Source organism: Apodemus sylvaticus, chromosome 4, assembly GCF_947179515.1.
Source record: "Apodemus sylvaticus chromosome 4, mApoSyl1.1, whole genome shotgun sequence".
In the NCBI taxonomy this organism is placed as follows: Eukaryota; Metazoa; Chordata; class Mammalia; order Rodentia; family Muridae; genus Apodemus; species Apodemus sylvaticus.
In genome coordinates this window covers 15,464,528-15,478,693 of record NC_067475.1, presented here as the reverse complement: position 1 = coordinate 15,478,693, position 14,166 = coordinate 15,464,528, and the positions used below count along the sequence as shown (strand labels likewise).

The window sequence follows — 14,166 nt, the reverse complement described above, 5'->3', positions numbered from 1 at the left end:
ATCGCCAACTCTATACATCACCTCTTGCTGGCCCGCCCTCCTTCCTATAAAAAGTCTGCAGAGCTTGTTCACCCTGGCTCGGTCCTCAGCCAAATGTGGTGCCAGCATCTAAAGCCAAAGCTACCACTGACAAGCTGTCCCACCGCCCCTGTCTCCATGTCTGCCCTCTGCCCTTCCTGCAAACAGGATTGGAGGGCAATGCCACATGTTTCTGAACGCCCTGGGATGGAAGCGAGGGCTGGCCAAAAACTTGTCCGCTGGAGCGCTTTGAAAATCTCCCTTCAGCCTGATTGAGGTTGTTGACATTTCAACATTGGCGATAATTTCATTTGACTTAAGGTATTTCAGCCTCTGTAATTATATCTATAGCCTCAGAACCAACTGCTGTCACTGGGTATTGCTGTGGTTAATTCAGTGCAGGTTTTCAATTCAAAAGCCTGTTGTAACTCAAAGAAGTATTAAAATTGAAGTCTTAGCCTGGCCAGGTGGCTCAGTAGGTAGAGGTGCTAGCCAACTAAGACCCACAACCTGAGTTTTATCCCAGGACCTCATGACAGAAGGAAAAAAATGACTACTGACTGTAACTCCTCTTCTGATCTCCATACATATCTGTGGCACATGCTTGTGTGTGCATTCACATATAAACAACTAGATAAATTTAATAAGAACCAATTAAGTTTAAAATTAAAATCTCTATGTAAAAATAGACTCTAAGCTCTATTTTCATAGGAATTCCTGCTATGAGAATGTCATATCACAAATTTAAGATAATTCTTCAATTTATTGTAATGTGTTTTAATTTGTTTTGATATAGAGATATTAAAATTTCTCGTTGACTGAGTTCTTTAAGGGGTGCTTTGCTCTATTCTTATCAGCGTCTTCAGTGAAAAAGTTCATGTATTGTTCATTTTGAACTTTTGATGTTTTATTCTAGTCAAATAAAATACTCACAGTTAGAATCTCTATTCTGCTCAAGTAATTTCCTATCCATCTTCCCATCATGTCATCCACTCCCACTGAGGCACTGAGAGACCAAGCTGAAGGCGGGAAAAGAAGCCCCTCCCCCTTTTGTTTTTTCCAGACAGGGTTTCTCTGTGTAGCCCACGCTGCCCTAGAACTCAGTCTGTTGACAGAGCTGGCTTCAAACTCAGAGATCCTCCTGCCTTTGCCTCCCAGGTACTGGGATTAAAGGCGTGCGCCACCTTTAACCTTTAAGGTTAAACTCCTCAAGCGTTCTCCGTATCACCTCTAACTTTACTGCACTTGAGGTGACTGGCAAATGTCTCTCCTCTAGATTATAAGAGCTCTCTGCATTTCCTCCTCTTTCATTCTGCTCCTCCCAGTATTCTCCTTACAATATCTGGTAAGCAACATGAAGGGATTATTTACCTTGATCCCACTGATTGTGCGCCCTATGATAAGGCAGAACACTGTGGTAGGGCGCATGCGTGCGTGCGTGCGTGCGTGCGTGCGTGCGTGCGTGCGTGCGGAAGAGGAGTTCCTCACCTCACCTCACCTCACGTGGTCAGGAAGCAGAGCTAGGAAGAGATTGGGGCCTGATATCATCTTAAGGGCGCTCCTGCAGTGAGTGACCTGCTTCCTCCACTAGCCCTGTGTTCTAGTGTCCCGAGTGCCCCAAATAGCATCACCAGCTGAGGATTTTGTGTCCAACCTGAGAGCCTGTGGGGTCCTTCCATCTTCGAACCATCTTTGCTTTTGATGGAGTGAAGAGCCAACCTTTGGAGCCGGAGATTGGGTTTGCTTTTAAGTACATCAGTCTTTAATTGGTCCCGTGTCTTCAAGCCTACAGTGTGAGCCCCAGATCTGCTTTTCGGCCATCTATCAGCTAAATTTTACAAAGGCAACAACGTCCTTTCTGACGGATTCATGGACTCACAGAATTCCAGCAACTGCAATTTAGCAATTACCCAATCCAATGCTATCATTTTACATTCGATGACGCGCCGAGGCTCGTGATATAACTAGTCACTGAAGAGATTGGAGCCAGAACCCACTGTGCCTGCTCTGTTCACGTTAGTAACGCTGAAAACAGACACAGACAACATCTTGTTTCACTTAGATGCTTTTGATTGCAAAGGATGGTGCTATAGGCCATCGCACGGGGGTCAGAGTTTCAGTCCCTGCTGAAGCACTCAGAGAAAGGGGGATCATGCAGAATCTAAAAATAGGCCTGTAATATGATGACCCTTGTCTAGACAGGCTGATGCCAAGCAGATCTGGGTAGCTTAGCAGCATATTTGTGGATGTTTAATGTACATCCCCTCCCTCTCTCATTCTCTCTCTCTCCCTCCTTCCCTCTCTTCTTCCTTCCCTCTCTCCCTCCCTCCTTTTTTCTCCTTCCCTCTTTCCCAACCACCCTTCTCCTTCCTCTCCCCCTCCCCTCCCTCTCCTCTTCCCCCTCCCCCTCTCCCTCCCCGCTCTTTCAATCCACCATTTAAAGTTGTCTTTCTTCTCCTCTGGCAACTTCTTTTCTCAGCATCATCTCCAATCACTCTCCGTTTTCCCTGTTCTTAAGGCATCTCACAGTCCTCACTGAGGGAATACCTGAATGTGTCAGCATTCTTGTTCTGTATTACTGGAAAAGATAGAGCAATTGCAGCAGCGACTCTTAGACAAAGTTCCTCGTTCTAAGTGATCTCATGGGCCGAGGGCCAGGCTTGGTATTGCTCTCTTTGGGGTCAAATGCCAACTGCGATGGCTGAGGCTGGCTGGGGTTGAACTCATGAAGAACAGGTCATGCTGGGTGGCACTGCTATTTTCTCAGGCTCTCTGACTGAAGGGTCCCTGAAAGGGGATGGGATGTGCATGCAGGAGATATTGCACTGTTGTAGAGTGCATGGGGAAGTAGTCCAGAGACCTGGGACCAGTGCTTCCTGAGGGAGGAAGGAAAAAGCAGAGAAAATCGTGAAGCACGTAGCTATAGGCTCAAGCTCACAGACGTGAAAAAGAGTGAGTGAGCACACACTTCCTCAGAAAAGAGGGAGAATCACCCTAACCTCTGTGCTCACCTCAGAGAGTCACCACCACATGAGTTCTTATCTCTGACTCTAACAGAGGAATCAACCTGGCTTTCGATGCCTTATATTTTTAAATTACATTAATCTTTGGCCATCTTGAAAAATGTAACATCTTAAAACCAAGTGAAAACACTGCACACATTAGGTGCTGTCGGGCATAATACACAAGTGACTGGCAGTACCAGGACTTTGGAGGTGTCCTTTTCCGTTCATCAGTTTGGACACAATGACCGCGGTGAAGTCAGGTTACATGTGAGTATGAGATAGGAACAGACTATGCAATTAGAAAGATGGCCGCTCAGTTCTTGATGTATCGATCTATCAAAGTTATGTGATTCTCCGTGCTGTTGATTGTTATTTAACTTGCTTCTGTTTCCTCATCTATAGAGATGGAGGTAATGACATCATAGGATTGAGTGTCAACTGACTGTGATTTTGGGAAATGGTGGCTTTAATGCATAATGGCTAAGGAAATTCAGTCATCTCCTTTTCGCCCTTCCTTTGTTTCTTGGTGGCCTCCCTGACTCCTTATAGCCTAATCATATATGAATTGGCTCTCAGGCCTCTGCCTCTTCCCTCTCCCTTTCTACATATAGACCACATCCACATATAAAAACTCACCTCTAGACTCCCGTTCCTCTCTCTGCTCTTGGGTTCCTGATTTAGTCTGCGTTTACATTGCTGTAGCAGTTCCCGATACTGGAAAACTTCTGAAGAAAAGAGATTTATCTCATCTCTCCTGTTTCTGGAGACTGGAGAGTTCAAAAGCATAGTGCTGGTGTCTGCTAGTGCTGCAGCCTCCAGCGGGGCTGCATGATCCTGGCTGTCACTCATGGTGGAAACAAAAGGTATGCTTTTTAAACAGGTAGGCCTAGGCCAGTCCCATGAGAGAGAGAATTCCCTCCCCAAACAAAGGCATCCTCTTCTTATGGACTCCGGCATCGTTATCCTGGGAACCAGAGTTAACACTGTGGCAAGGCCATCCTGTATCCGAACCATATAGCAGTTTCTGTGTGTTAGCGGTTTTGTTATGCTCCTGACTTTAGCATCCCCAGAGCTTCTGAAAGCATCTACTTCTTGGGCAGGCTCATTAGGGAACCAAATCCCTATTCAGATCTCTAATCCGCTTATCTAAACTTGCCTTCTCTTATTAACCTAAGGTGACTGATCCTGATTCACTGCATTAGGTCACTGTGAACCACTAAAAAAAGAAAAGAAAAAACTTTGTTTCATGCAGTATGTAGGTGGGACATGTTGATGTTTTTAGCTGGTTGGTTCACATTTGAGTTATAGTTTGCTTAGATTTCTGAGTTTCCTTTGCTTGTGACACTGGCTTTTAACTCCTAAGCCCATCTTCTCAGTCCAGTTCTCTGAGGTAGGTTACAAAAGGAAATCTGAGTGGAGAATATGACTTGGTGAGTAATGTACTAGCTGCCCACGCCTGAGGACATGACAGTGAACCTCTGACACCATGTACAAAAAAGCCAGGTGTGAGGCCGCAGTTCTGTAACACAGCCCTGGGGTGGCAGAGGCAGGAGGATTCTTAGGACTTGCTGGCCAGAATGCTGAGTCAGTAAGCTCCTGGTTCTCTGAGACACACCCTTGTCTCCAAAAACATGGAGGAAGCTTGATTAAGAACCAGACATCAACCTATGGTCTTACCACACACACACACACACACACACACACACACACACACGCACATATGTATTCAAACAAGTACACACATGCATGGGCATGTATGCACACATGCATACACACACCAAAAAGAAAAACTAAGAAATGACTGGTTCTTCATGTTCACCAAAGTCTCTGGAAATGGAATATTGATTCACTGAGTTTTATCAATAAGCCTCAAAGTCTTTCTCCTTTTCTTTCTTTTGCCTTCTTTTGTTCTGTTACAGATCTCTCTAGTGGGATTAATTATACCATCTATTTTATAATCTAGGGTGTTAATGAGAGATTAAGATTTGTTCGTGGTTCTCTTACCTAGAAAGGACTTCTATCGCTGATTTCCTAGATGGCTTTGAAGGGCCCTTTGGATGAATCTGTGAACAGCCTCTTTCCTTGGTCAGTTCATTCATGAATTGCAAAAGTGACTGGATTAGAGACAGGACTGGATGTGGTCCAACTTCTCAGTAATTATAAACAGATTATGTCTGAAGGCATGCTGTCTCAATATTACTGAGCTAAACACACTTCTAAAAAGCCTCAGTATATTTAGCAGATTCTTTGCTAGATTGGAGCTTTTTATAATAGTTATTTTTAGAGTTAGTTTTTTTTAAAAAAAATAGAAATTAAACTCTTATTCAAATTCAGTAAGAAATCAAAAGAATATTGTATTGATTAGGGAATTGAAAGCAGTGATAAAAGCTAATTAAGAGCTCAGTGGTGGGATGCTGGCCGGGCGTGTATGAGACTCTGGGTTCAGTGTCCAGTGTTTAAAAAAAAAAAAGCAAGTAAACATAGAAACAGAAATGCTAAGATTTTAGAACCTACATTTTGTTAGCCAACTGCCTGCTGTGGGTTGACTTTCCATGCCAGATCTTGACTTATTTCCTTATAGGGTCTCAAAGGACACCCAGGGCTCCCCGGACTCCGTGGAGAACACGTAAGTGCTTTCTGATCCTCTCTGGTCACAAAGGTAGGCATAAAGGAACTTGCTGAAGAGATCTTTTTTTCTTGTCACTTGTCATTTTTCCTCATAGTTACTCTCATTCTATTTAGAGCAAGAACACCTTTTAATTGATTAGCTATAGATTATCAGCAAAATTATGAGGTAGCAATGTTTTACTCTTCTGCTTTCTCTCTTCCTGCTGTGTTCAGAACAGTGGGTCTTAAACCTCTGACTCACGGAGTCCATTTGAGAACTCTGTGACCACTTCAGGCCCTTTCCAAGAAAATACACATATCCATTCGCACTGCTGACCTTCAGCTTTAGAATTCACTCAGTTCCAATTGATTTATGAGACCCTAATCAGCAGCAGTTCCAACTAGAATGGCCCATGCCTTGTTATCCTATGTGTGGGCGGGTACACACATACACATACACACACACACACACACACACACACACATACTATTTAAAAGTCAATGTGTATTTGTAACTGTTTGAGTTTGGATTATGGTACTTTTCTCTTCCACCAGAAAAAAAATAATTGAGATTGCACCATAGGAAATATAGGAAATATATACTTACAGACAATGAGACGGGAAGGGTAGAGCCCAGCCAAGGTAATGATGCCTTAACCAATGATTCAGTAGAACCTCAGGAAGCCCTGAGGAAAACTCCACGAGAAGAAGTGAAAGACACAGATAACGGAAGGAAGCCAGATTCCTCTTTGACTCCAGTTAAGCAGGACAGCCTTGCGTTTCCAGTCCCTGAGGTACAATTTTTCAAGATTACAAATTACCACCCATGGCCAGGAAGGTGGTATGCATATCAGGAACAAATGCAGGCTTGGCATCCTGAAGCTCAGACTAGAGTGCTGAAAGGCATGTGAGCATTTGCAGAGTGGGAGAATGGGAAGGGTGGTAGGAACTAGCCCCTGGGGAGGAAAAGCATCCCTAGAGCTCTGCTTTGGTAAAAATACGTTGACTCCAATGAAGGAACCCAGTCTGTCAGAAGTCAGTGACAACTTGGCGCTGTCAGTACTGAATGAATCCTCCCAACAGCTCAGTAGTCCAGTTCTGTTAACTTACACAGTATTGCTCTGAGGAGTAAGATTACTACTAGCTGCGGAGTCTGGATTCAGTTTTAAAGACTGGAAAATATGGACCAGAGAGTTCTAATGGTAAAGCACTTGTCAGGAAGACCTGAGTTTGATTCCTAGCATGGACATAAGAGACAGAAGGATCCCTGGGCTTCACTGCCCCTGGTCAGGGTCCATTTGGCAAACCTTGACTCTCAGTGAGACTCTGTAACCAAAAATAAGGTAGATGGCCCCTGAGGAATGGGCCCAAGGTTGACCTTTGGCCTCTGCGTGTGCTCGTTCACACACATAGAGAGAGACGCACGTGTATATACACATACCTTTCATAAAGACTAGAAAAAGAGGAGTCAAAATTTGAAGTGACTTGAAGAACAACTAAAATAATCTTGCATTTCAACTCTGAGAATGTTAGATGTGCCAAGGACAATAATTGATTCATTTCACTTAGAGTGTGGCTATGATCCTAAGATTCATTTCTGGGGGGAAAAATGTCAGTAAATCGGCCAGCAAACACTTGAAAACACAATTATCTCATTTTCATAAGAGCTGGCTGAGCCTGTACTTTTTGCCAAACTGTAATAAGATGGACTTCAGCCTGTAGAATACTTAATATTTTACATGTGCTAGCTAATCAAGTGCTCAGTAGCACTGGGCTATAGCTGCAGCTTCCACTGTAGATGCTATTCCTGTACGCTGTCCATCTTCTCCACATAATACTCATGTGACCCAGATGTCATTCAACTAACCATGACTATTTTGATGTTCTCTGCATGAGAAGTGACATTGGGACAGATCATTTCCTGATCCTAATTGTTCAATGAGAATATATTCTTTCAAAAATCCATTTTTAAGTACAGAGTGAACTCAGCCACGGTGCCTTTGTGTTTCTGTGCTTGTCACGGTGGCTTTTAGAATGTGGCTGTCCCTCAGTATGCTAGTGACTTACAGAGACCGTGAGGGACTCTCGCGGCTGGCTTTGTTGGTGCTTGTCTGATAGAGCAGGGCTGAGACAGAATGGAATTCTCCTGTTTCCTCCCCACAGCTGGGACGTGTTAGAGACCCATCCTGAATCAGATTGCCCTCGTGTCCCACTGCAGACTCGCTTAAAAAAAAATCCGAGTTCAGTTAACCTAATGTAGCTAGGAATGGAATGAGCAAGGCATGGAGGTCACCATTAGTCAGGGAGACAATGTCCTATAAATAAAAACCGCCTTTTAGATGTGTCTCACGCCTTTCCAGCCTCCTGTCCAAACACAAAGCCTCATGACTCTCTCGACTGAGGTCTGTGTGTTTTGGAATCAGATGAGACATTAAAGAAGACAGTGGTAGATAGACTGAGGTAAAGGTTGCACTCAGGAGGCTTTTCCTAGACAGTTAGCTGCATCTGTGAGTAGCAGCCTCTGGAATTAGAATCATTGATTTCAGTCCTAGCGTCCCATATACTAGCCATAGTGTCCAGGCTGATGGTAGCTGAAATATTTTATCTCTTCTCCAATCTATGACACACGAACAATTATATCTATTTTATAGGTTTTTTTTTAAATGGGTTGAACAAGGTGATATGAACTTAGTGTCTGGAGAATGCTTAGTGAATATTACAGGAATAAAATACCTTATGTAGTTCATATCCTTAGGACAATGCTATATATATATATATACAGTTTTGAGATGGTTCTCACGTAGGTAAAAATTTTTATTGTGTAAGCCTCAGAAGGCCAGGGTTCATTCATAACCCATTAAACTATCTACCGTCATTACTTCTACTTACATTCATTGCTTCAGATGTAAAATAATATCCACTTAAAAGATGTGAAGCACAAGTAAAATCCGTGCTATGAAAACAGTTTTAGTGAGGAATAATTGTTGGCCAAAGGTGCCAGGAAGAGGGACAGGAGAACAAAACTAAAACAAGAGAAAGGGGGGACTTTAAATTCTATCCTTGGTTTGCATTTCCCTGCGTCTGTTCTTTCTCCTGATTTTCCAGATTTTTAGGAGTTTGGGGATTTCAGTATTTAACTGGAGGTGATGCTTCTGTGTGCCTCAGAAGGTGGCAGACAAAAGGCAGTCTGCTATCTCTTTACGGGAAGTAAGCTGGAAATGGATTCTATGTTACAGGACTCTAGAAAGCCTACTGCTGTTCTACTGCTGCTAGCATATGGCCTTAAATAAGAGCAGTACACACACCTTCTTTAACAGATGAATGGATGAATGAACATTGATGAATGTCTGGGGAGCTGGCTCAGTAACTAAGAGCACCGGCTGCTTTCCCAGAGGTCCAGAGTTTAGTTCCTGCATCCACGTGGTGGCTCACAACCCTCTGTAACTCTAGTTCCAGGAGATCAGCTGCCCTCTTTTGACCTCCATGGGTATTGCATGCATGTGGTGCACAGGCATACACACTTAGGCAACACAGTCATACACATAAACAGCTGAGTAAGTAGATAAAATCTTTAGAACATCAGTAAAAGAGGATGTAAAAAATTAAGATTTTTTTACTCATTTTTCCAGCCTTTCTGCAGCAGATTTCCTCTCTGATGTCTTTTAAATCTCTATCAGCTTTCTTTGAGCAAAATGTACCTGAAGCCAAGAATACAAAGTGTGTCAATTCCCAGTGAATTCACTGTGTCTATATTAGTGTGCTCTGCTATGACAAGATTCCACTGGCCAGATGGCTTATAAACAACAAAACTTTATCTCTCCCCCATCCTAGAGTCTGACCATCTAAGATCCTCAGTAGGCCGGCCTGCACGGACTCTAAGGAGGGCTGTGATCAGCAGCAAACAGCTGCCTTATGTCCTGGCAGGATAAATAGGGCTGCCCAGCTCTTGACCTTCCCATCTGAGGACCATTCATGAGGGCTCCAGCCGTTTAACCTAACTACCCACCAAAGGCCGTGCTAACCCTTAAACCACCAGGCCTGAGTGCTGGGCTTAGGATTTCAAAGTGTGAACTTGTAGCAGAAAATGAATATTCAGTCAGTCCAAGCATCCTCCAGAACTGCTCTGAGAATTTGAGATAGACCCATGCCATTTTAAAGGTCTGTGTTCGTCAAGATCGACTTACTCAACCAGACTCTCTGTAAAGCTGTGTCTACCTCAGACAGAAACGAGAGCTGGAAGTTCACTGATCCTCCCGCCTGATGAAACACTATTAAGAAATGTACTTGCCCTCCCTGGGACATGATTATCTCATCGACATAGCCAGCACTAGACTCTTCCTCCCGCCTTTTTATTAATGGTCAATATCACACTGTCACACCTTTATGTAATGGCCTTTATGTAATGGTTTCATTCATTTTTATTAAAACTTTTAGCTTAAATTTTTCTCTTTAAATAATGATTTCAGTATGATACATACCATACTATATTCAATAATTTTGTGGGATTTTTTTTTTAATCTGGGTTTTGTAAATACCAGATCTGTTTCCTTGAGTGTTCTCTGGGCTTTGCCTATGTCTTATTTACTGACTTTTCATTTCAGGGGATTCCGGGACTCGCTGGTAATATTGGCTCACCTGGCTACCCTGGCAGGCAGGTGCAGTGACTATATTTACACTTCTCCTTCACGCCCCTCTTCACATCTGCGAGGCATATTCTGATTTTGAGAGTAGTTATTCAAATGACAGATACGTTAGTTCTCCTTCGTGACAAATTACTTGGACAATCAAAATCAAAGTTGTAAAAATTCTTCAAATATTGTACTGTAGACTGGTTTGTTGGACGTGGAAGCCTGGCTTTTAAATATAGTTGCTATATTGTTGTGGTGGAATGTTTAAAGTTATGATGCCTGAGGGGCAAATCAGATTTTAACCGAGTGCCGCACTAACTTGACTGAAATGAAATAAGTGTGAAAGTATCTCCACAATAAGTGTTATTTTAATAACACACTTATAAAGACTTGGAAAACAATTGGCACCTCTTCACACGCCATTACAGAATGCTTTCATCTGACATGAATTCAGTTCATTGTACAGTTTTGAAAATCTGTTTCAAACATTTTGTATCTATTTCCCTCTAACTTCCTTCCCAATTTCACATAAATTAATAATAGTTTTTCTTCTTAGAATTTTCATTAGTTAATTGTTTTTAAAAAATAGTTAAGTTGAACTGTAGATTCTGACTTATCGTCAAAAGTAGCGAATAGCAATATAAGGGTTAATCTGTTGTTAACAAAACTGTACTTTAGGCACTTAGAACTCTATGGTGTACTGGGACCATTTAGTGAGGGTGTATGTTGTCAGAAAAGTGTGAAAACATACATGATTTGATGTTTAAAACGTATTCATCTCTTTAAAACTTACCAAAATAGATATTAGAGTAAGTTAAGAGTAAGTCTTAACACAAGACAATTTCCTATTGAAAAATAATTTAGAGAAAAATTGTTTGTTGTTCCTGACAACACCTGCAAATATTCGTTATTTAGATGACATATATATAATGCCTTTTGAGTTATGAAATTCAAAAAATCTTTGAGCATTTGTAATCTCTTAAGGTAAACTGAGCTCTGAATTTCATAGTCTTAGAAATGATACATTTTTGTAGTTTTATCAGTCTGATTGTTAGCTCCTCAAGCAGACTGTGCCAACCTGACAACATCTCTTGTTCATACCAGGGTTTAGCTGGACCAGAGGGTAACCCAGGCTCCAAAGGAGTCCGAGTAAGTAACCATTCTTCATCAGTTTGTTAAGTATGCCTGCAAGAAAGTAGAAGGAAAAGTTACGAAGTACTTACCATTCCCACACTTCTTTGGAAGGAAAAGATACAAAGTACTTACCATTCCCACACTTCTTTGGAAGGAAAAGATACAAAGTACTTACCATTCCCACACTTCTTTGGAAGGAAAAGATACAAAGTACTTACCATTTTAACCTTTTTAGGCATATTGAGTTTTATGCAAATTTAGTTAGGAAGGGATGCATTTGCGTTTTCCCTTCAGTGCACAAGAACCATTGGTTCCATCGAGGCTGTGTCCACACCTTTATTATGTACTTCCCATTCTTAACTTGCAGTTAGTGATGCTAGGATGTAGCATCATTTACATATGAGTACACCCAAGCCTTGGAAGATACCTTGGAGTGAAGGGGTGCAGAGATGTACCGCAGTTTAAGGTAGAGATGATTTGATGGTGCATCACCATTGTCAGGGGTAAGAAGCATCTAGGAAGAAGGAAGTCAGCCTCACACCTTTAGGCTTCTAAACCCTTAAAGGAAAATGTGAACCATCCTGGGTACCTTAGTGAGCTGTCCTGAGTCAGTAAGCGAGCAAGGGGAAATACCCCATAGATGGATGGAGTGTGCCATGGATTACAACCCCATAGCTGCCCTTGCGGGGTGTGCTGTGTACATCCACAGCCTCTGTCTGCTCCCCAAGATTTATGTGCTGTGCATCTCTCCCCTCCCCTCACTGAACTGCATGCTTGTCTGTGCTTCTTATAGTCTACCCTATTGTATAAACAATCTATGTGTTCTCCTGCCCCAGAGCATCAATGAAAGAAAGGCTTTGGCTGTGTCAATCTGTAGTTGCTGCCAAGCCTTGGGTTGCACTCTCTACTCTTTTGCATCAGTGAAAAGAAGATTGATGTGTAATTCTTTGACAGAAAATAGAAACACGAGGAGAAGCTGTTCATAATTTTACATCTTTAAAATTTAATATTAAGATACATAGCATTTTAAACACTTCTACATAGAATTTTATGGCGCAAGCAGTGGAATGTAAAATTGTAAACAATGTAAAAATTGTTTTCTTGCTTGAAGGGCTTCATCGGCTCTCCTGGAGAGGTGGGACAGCTTGGACCTGAAGGAGAAAGGGTGAGGCTATTTCCTTCAAATATTACGTCTAAAGTGTTCTGGTGCTCTCATGGGATCACAAACTCACATATCAGGGGGGGATTCTTACTGAATGAGCAATTAATCCTGGTCTAAGAGAAATCACCTGTAGAAATAACGTTAGGCTTCTATAAATCCTAATGAAGTTTTTGTAGGGAATATAATATGACCATATCTGAATTTAATTTTTAGAATACACGTTAAAATACAAAGATAGAGCTGTGCGTAACTATGCCTAGTTCTGATGAATTTCTTCCTCTCTGGGGATCAAAAATGACCGTAAGTCAAGGTGATCATATTAAGAAGGGTGCTTTAGATACCAATGAATAGATATTCAAACTCAAAGAAGATTAAAATAGGAAAATTAAGAGTAATGATGGGAATAGAACATGATTTACCAAATTGCCCCCCCCACACACACACACTACTATACAAACACTTCATATAGTTTAGCTCCTGTAATGCCCACCAAGTGCTGTTGTTGTTCTTGTTATTGAATGAGAGAGCGGCACATATACAGAAAGTGCAATGCTCCTTGCCCATGTGCCGGAAGGGAGAGTGCTGAGAACACGGCCTCCAGTGGTCCGGGTGCCCTGCCCGGAGGATGACTAGTATAATCTACTGCTTCTCATATGAACAGAAACCTGAAGAAAGGCTGGTGACATCTTTATAAAAGATGATCCGGAGCAGTAAGGGAACCCTTCTCTCTACCTTCCTTCACTGTAATTGATTCATATACAATTTGAGGTGAATCCTGGCTGTTCAAGGATTTGGTTGACTCTGCGTGTGTGCAAGCAGAGAGAGAGAGAGGAGACACAGGAAGACAGACATCCTGTCTTAGCGGTAGAGAATAAGCTACTCCTATTTCTCTTCTTTCTCAGTATTGGTGGTGTGCATACTCTTCACAGAGAACTATGATTACCAAGGAAGGCAAGGGCCCCATTTGAAGGCCTGAACGATATGAGGGATCTGCTCTGGAGAAAGAACTAAATATATTTTTAAAGAATATATTGAAGTTTAAAGTGAATCTATTGAAACTTTTCTGGACATGATACTCATAAATTTCACTCATTGAAATTTAATAAAGAGAGGTATGCTAACGAATACATTCATTCAACAAATGCTTACTTTAGCCATTTCTGTATCCTAGGGCACTCCTGGAGTCCGTGGGAAGAAGGGTCCGAAGGGGAGACAGGTAACTTGCGTCTTTGCCCTTGAGGCCCAGTGACTAGTGAGATATAGTCTTGTTTTCTTCTCCCTTCTTAAAATGTTTCCAGTGTCTCTGCCTTTGTGGGTTTGTGTTGCTTTAACATTGTACCAGATAAGGCTTGATACAGTAAAGAAAATGTAGATGCAAGATTAACTCTAAATGTGATACTTCTTAGATACTTCTTAGCCTTTGGGTGTAGGCGCAAAATAAATTGTTGTCTCCCTGCCTAGGAAGTCTAATGCCAGAACATTCAAGAACAACAGAAAACATGAATGGAGACACAGCTTAGTCCTGACTAGACATCTTAAGTTCCAAACAGAGGTGTCCAATCTTTTGACATCATGACACAATGTTGTCATCTAAGAAATTCACACTGGAGAA

At 42.0% G+C, this 14,166-nt stretch overlaps 1 protein-coding gene across 1 annotated transcript in view; it reads left to right on the top strand.

Moving 5' to 3' along the window:
* Col24a1 (collagen type XXIV alpha 1 chain) overlaps window positions 1-14,166 on the top strand; it is a 265,455-nt gene that overhangs the window by 41,015 nt on the left and 210,274 nt on the right. The window contains exons 8-12 of the mRNA XM_052178477.1: window positions 5,605-5,649; window positions 10,232-10,285; window positions 11,363-11,407; window positions 12,504-12,557; window positions 13,726-13,770. Of these exons, the coding sequence (XP_052034437.1) occupies window positions 5,605-5,649; window positions 10,232-10,285; window positions 11,363-11,407; window positions 12,504-12,557; window positions 13,726-13,770 (243 nt within the window). The remainder of the gene's footprint in view (window positions 1-5,604; window positions 5,650-10,231; window positions 10,286-11,362; window positions 11,408-12,503; window positions 12,558-13,725; window positions 13,771-14,166) is intronic.